Source organism: Neomonachus schauinslandi, chromosome 4 (genome assembly GCF_002201575.2).
Source record: "Neomonachus schauinslandi chromosome 4, ASM220157v2, whole genome shotgun sequence".
Taxonomy (NCBI): Eukaryota; Metazoa; Chordata; class Mammalia; order Carnivora; family Phocidae; genus Neomonachus; species Neomonachus schauinslandi.
In genome coordinates, this window is record NC_058406.1 from 118,300,072 (window position 1) to 118,306,071 (window position 6,000).

The 6,000-nt window shown below is 43.8% G+C and overlaps 1 protein-coding gene across 3 annotated transcripts in view; it reads left to right on the plus strand.

Annotated features, from left to right (window-relative positions):
- CHD7 (chromodomain helicase DNA binding protein 7) overlaps positions 1–5,772 on the plus strand; it is a 126,762-nt gene extending 120,990 nt beyond the window's left edge. For 2 of the 3 annotated variants that reach the window (XM_021688597.2, XM_021688598.2), the window contains exons 34-37: positions 185–406; positions 1,890–2,030; positions 2,235–2,339; positions 3,778–5,772. In XM_021688597.2, coding sequence (XP_021544272.1) covers positions 185–406; positions 1,890–2,030; positions 2,235–2,339; positions 3,778–4,698 — 1,389 coding nt within the window. In that variant the 3' untranslated portion in view covers positions 4,699–5,772. The remainder of the gene's footprint in view (positions 1–184; positions 407–1,889; positions 2,031–2,234; positions 2,340–3,777) is intronic. The other variant, XM_044914634.1, reaches the window with a different exon arrangement.
- The last annotated feature ends 228 nt before the right edge of the window (positions 5,773–6,000 follow it).

Below are 6,000 nucleotides of genomic sequence, written 5' to 3' on the forward strand. Positions count from 1 at the left end.
AGAAGGATATTAAAGTTTCATCTTCTAATTTAATAGCTGTTCCAAAACTGACATTGTTTCAAGTAACTTTTTTCCCCTTTTGGTCAAAGATCCATTATGCTAGGATAGGGTTTTCTTGAGATAAGACATTTTTGGAATCTCTTTTCCTAAGAGAAGAATTGAGACCCCTGTCAACTTTCTGCAGGAGGATGCTGAGGTGACCAAAGCTTTTGAAGAAGATATAGAGACCCCACCTACAGGAAACATTCCTTCTCCTGGACAGCTGGACCCAGACACGCGGATCCCTGTGATAAATCTTGAAGACGGGACTAGGCTGGTGGGGGAGGACGCTCCTAAAAATAAGGATTTAGTTGAATGGCTGAAGCTGCATCCTACTTACACTGTTGATATGCCAAGTTATGTACCAGTAAGTACTACAGAGTTTAGTCGGGAGGAGTCCTGCGAGGACAGCCCTCGCAATTCGCCTGTACAACATAGAGATCCCTGGTCCCTCCGCCTTTGCTTGAATGTCTCCTCTTCGCGAACGTTTTCAGTTTCTGTCGCTGTGTATTTTACCTTAGAGTAACCAACTTCAGGGCTGACGGGCAACCTTGTAGTTATTTGAAGACGCCTGTTACGCACTTTCTTACTTTCTCCTTCCACCAAATAGACAAGATTTCTTCAGTTATTCTTTACATGGCCTGGTTTTCAGGTGGTCTCATTATGGGGATGACACTCATGAATGCACTTTAATTGGCCTCCAGACCAGGTCTGACCAGCACAGAATACTATGAAGCTGTTACTTGCAGAAATTTGACTAGCTAATACAGCCCAGGACTTCATTAGCCTCTTTTTTTTTTTTTTTTTTAAACAACTAATACTTATGCCTTACATTAAATGGTATCTCCAGATGATTTGTCACATGAACTGCTTGCTAGCTGGCCATGCAAATCTTTTACTCCCTATATGCTTAGTGACTGGTTTTTTAAAAACTTAAGTATAGGGGGCACCTGAGTGGCTCAGTCGGTGAAGCGTCTGCCTTCGGCTCAGGTCGTGATGCCAGGGTCCTGGGATCGAGTCCTGAGTAGGGCTCCCTGCTCAACAGAGCGTCTGCATCTCCCTCCCTCCCTCTTTCTCTCTCTCCCTCTCCCCCTGCTTGTGCGCGCGCGCTCTCTCTCTCTGTCAAATAAATAAATATATACCTTTAAAAAAAATAATAAACACCTTAAGTGTAGGATTTCACATTTTATTTTGTTGAGTTCAGCTTGAGTTGAGTCCTTGCCGCTCAGAATGCTCCCTCCTGCACAGGTGTTTTTACCCCTTGGGTTGCCTCTCAGGTACAGTCTGTCATAGACGTGACGTCATCTCTGTGTTTGTCCAAGTCACAGTAGAAATAAGCAAAGGTACTTGAGAAAGTTTCCTTTAAAAATACCGTGACTTGAAAATAAATAAATAAATAAATAAATAAAAATACCATGACTTGGTTAAAAAAGATAAAAAAATAAAAATACTGTGAATTTGTTAAACATTGGAAGAAAAGATTTTAAGTGGGGTTATTGGTAGACAAAGGGAAAAGCGAATTCTCAGCTGACATGATCATTTAGTTCCTTAATGTACAAAGAGAAAAATAGGAGTTTTTCCTTTTAAAGAAAAGTATGGTTTCTAATGACTAAAATGATTGCTGAAATTTCTATAGTAGTTAAAAATGGCTTGACTGAGGGTACCTGGCTGGCTCAGTCAGTGGAGTGTGTGACTCTGGATCTCTGGGTCGTGAGTTCGAGCCCCACGGGTTAGAGAAGTAGAGATTACTTGGGGGAAAAAAAAAGACTATGTTCTCTTTGTCAATTATGCAGGAAAGAATAATTACTAAATACCATTTTACTAAATACATATCTTGGGTTTTTTTGCAGAAGAATGCGGATGTGCTGTTTTCCTCATTTCAGAAACCGAAACAGAAACGACATAGATGTCGAAACCCTAATAAATTGGATATAAACACTTTGACAGGAGAAGAAAGGGTGCCTGTTGTCAATAAACGAAATGGAAAGAAGGTGAATGTTTGGGAAAGGGAATTGATCTCCATGTGATTTCTTACCCCAGAAAGAAGCATTTTATCCTGACATCTTTTTAAGGAAAAACAATCATGTTTTTCCAGGGTATCTGTATATGATACGTGTGTGTATATATAGGTGGGGCGGGGGGCAGGGGGGAATGTATGTGCTTTTAGATCATTTTCTAAATGCCTCTCTCCCCAGATGGGTGGAGCTATGGCGCCTCCAATGAAGGACCTGCCCAGGTGGCTGGAAGAGAACCCTGAATTTGCAGTTGCTCCGGACTGGACTGAGATAGTGAAGCAGTCTGTAAGTACATGCCACACTTCTGTCAGGACAGGTGTTTATACAAAACCGTTGTCCTGAGCCTTTCTTTCTTTTCTGTTGACCATGGATTATTCGATTATAACTTATCTTTAGCTTAAAGGAACTGACGTGTAATATATCCTCATTTCTTATATAAGTACATCATTAATCCAAAGTGGATTCATTGGACGGCTCTGATTTTAAAGGATTGTATAGAAATATATGTTCATAGTCTCGTTAAGAGCCCACCTGTGGGATGGAATTCATGGTGGTTGAGATCATTAAGATTATTGTTTTTTTTATAAAGCATACAGCAGTTTTGCCTGAAATTTTTTTCCTCTTTAACATCTTTTTAAGATTAATTTGTCAGTGTCTTGATTTCTTCTTGTTTATTTTTTTTTAAAGTATACAATAAGATTTCTTATTTTTCTTATGTGTACAGTTCTATCAGTCTTTTTTTTTTTTTTTTTTAAAGATTTTATTTATTTATTTGAGAGAGAGAATGAGATAGAGCATGAGAAGGGGGAGGGTCAGAGGGAGAAGCAGACTCCCCGCCGAGCAGGGAGCCCGATGCGGGACTCGATCCCGGGACTCCGGGATCATGACCTGAGCCGAAGGCAGTCGCTTAACCAACTGAGCCACCCAGGCGCCCCAGTTCTATCACTCTTAACACATGTAATTTCTTGAACCACCACCACAACCAAAATACAGACCGATCCATCACCTTCCCCCACTTCCGAGTTCCCTTGTATTACTCTCCCCCACCCTCACCCCCGGCCCCTGGCAGCTGCTGATCTGTTCTGCATCCCAAGTTTTGTCTTTCTGAGGACGTCCTATAAGCAGAAGCATAAATGCTATAACGTTTTTAAGATGACTTCATATTGAGATTTATCCAAGTGGGTTGCACATGTCCGCAGTTTGTTCCTTCTTACTGCTGAGCGTCCCTCCAGTGCATGTGCGTGCCCCTGTGTGTGGTTATCCATCACCCAGAGAAGGACAGCTGGGCGGTTTCCAGACTTGGGCAAATAGGAGTACAGCTGCTAAAAACATTTGTTTTGGGGTGATCATAGTTTTTGTCTCTCCAGGGTAGATATTAAGATGTAATTTTAGTTAATGTTCCACATACTTTTCAACTTGCTGGTGATGTATTATTTCTCGAGTTAGTTACGGATGCTGATAACTTGACATCTCTTCCTCACCGGTAGAGTAGCCTGTAACAATTTTTCTGCAATTCTGCATAAAACAGTGAGTTCACGTGGTGCTAAAATATAGAAGTTTTGCGTTCCTAAGTCTGGCCAGCACGCTTAATTTAGAAGGGAAAAAGTTGCTGATGTACTTGCACCCAGAACGTCTGTTTTCAGTGCGTCACGAGGGCCCGCCCGGAAATTAAGTTTTGGCCAGCCGCGTTTATAGCCACTGTTTGCCTGTCCGTTTGCTGCAGGGTTTTGTTCCCGAGTCCATGTTTGACCGCCTTCTCACCGGCCCCGTGGTGCGGGGGGAAGGAGCGAGCAGGCGAGGACGAAGGCCCAAGAGTGAGATCGCCCGGGCGGCGGCGGCGGCTGCGGCGGCGGCCTCCACGTCAGGCATCAACCCTCTGTTGGTGAACAGCCTGTTTGCTGGAATGGACCTCACGAGCCTTCAGAACCTCCAGAACCTGCAGTCTCTGCAGCTGGCGGGGCTCATGGGCTTCCCTCCGGGACTGGCCACGGCAGCCGCCGCCGGAGGCGACGCTAAGAACCCCGCGGCCGTGCTGCCGCTGATGCTGCCGGGCATGGCGGGCCTGCCCAACGTGTTCGGCCTGGGCGGGCTGCTCAACAGCCCCCTCTCCGCTGCCGCTGCTGGCAACGCCTCGGCTGCTTCGGGCCCGGGAGAGCCGGAAGACGGCACTTCCAAAGCCGAGGAGAAAGGCAACGAGAACGAGGACGAGAACAAAGACTCCGAGAAAAGCACAGACGCTGTTTCGGCTACTGACTCTGCGAATGGATCTGTTGGTGCTGCTACTGCCCCGGCCGGATTGCCCTCCAACCCGCTCGCCTTCAACCCCTTCCTCCTGTCCACCATGGCGCCAGGCCTCTTCTACCCATCCATGTTTCTACCTCCGGGACTGGGGGGATTGACACTGCCTGGGTTCCCCGCGTTAGCAGGACTCCAGAACGCCGTGGGCGCCGGCGAAGAAAAGGCCCCCGACAAGGCCGAGGGGGCCGCCTTCCAGGAGGAGGAGCACCTGGAAGGCAGCGACGCCGAGGAGAACCTGGACAAGACTGCGGAGTCCTCCATCTTCGAAGACGAAATAGCACAGGGTGAAGAGCTGGACTCGCTTGACGGGGGGGACGAACTAGAAAACAATGAAAATGATGAATAACCAGTACCAGTTCCAGTTCAAGTGTTTAAAACTTTTGACAAGTGGTAGTCCTACTGTTTACACTCACAGTTAATGTTCATACCTAGTTTTATAAGCTGTTCTGTAACATAGTGTAGCAAAAAAAGAAAAAAAAAAAGAAGTCCAAGTCATGTTATACAGGTGTGTCAAAAGGTATCTTGGTCATTAAGTATTGTGCAGTGCATTATTTATTATCCCTAGGAGAGATGAAATTTGAGAGGTGATCATGTCTTTTTAAGGAAACTTACATAATGCTCTGCTTTTTTTTTTTTTTTTTTTTTTCCTTTTGGTACCATCGGTATTATAATAAAGAGCAATTTGTAACTGAGTGGCACTAATGGAAGGAAGTGCTGCTCAAAGGAAGTATGAAGTTATATATTTAATTTTTTAATTTTAATTTTTTTGCTGTGAAGGTCAAGATGAAATTTACCGTACATATCATACTTGCTCATTGGTTTCCCTTTTGACCGTATGGGGGTTCCCACACTTGCGCGTCCACACACATCCATACACTCTGACAATCCCCACGTTAGTGTGAACGTCTCTGTCCCGAGGCGCAGCAATAATAAGGCAGCTGTTGAATGTGAAGGGTCCCTTTGGAAATTAACCTACCGGGAGGGTTCTTGCCAGACAGAACTACAGTTCCATTGTCTCGTGGTCTTGTAATGCACTGGTATAAGCAAAATAAATAGGTGAATAAATAAAGAGTGAGAGAAGAGAGAATCAGGTACCTTTTTAAATTAAAGGACTTTGTTACTTTAGCCACAAAGCTAAAACAGCATTACCTCAGCTCTAAACTAGCCTTGAAGTTTACAGACATGACTTTGTAAATGTATTGTTTTTCTTTGTTGTGATGTCCTTTTATTTTTTTCTTTGAAAACTGCTATCATGTAAGATAAAATGTAAATTGCTGCCAACTGTAGTAATGATGCTTTTAATAAAAGTGACCCATGATATGCAGAGATGTAATTATAGAATGTAGTATGTAGGGGAACTGGTGTTCACTCTATTTTTTGTATTCGCAATAGATGCAAATACAGCATTCTGGCCTTTGTACAGTTTCTTGATATATCCTCTTATGCTAGATTAGCTGTTAGTAATACGCTAAACTGATTGTCTTCGGACTAGACAGGAAGAAAAACCTTAAATTACCTTCACATAATTCCACTCCAGATATCTGCACAGAACCACACACAAAAAACCTCCTATTACTCCCTCAAAAGGGCATCTGAGACTGAGAATACTTTAAAATGTGTGCAGCGTCTGATAATGTGGTACACTAAA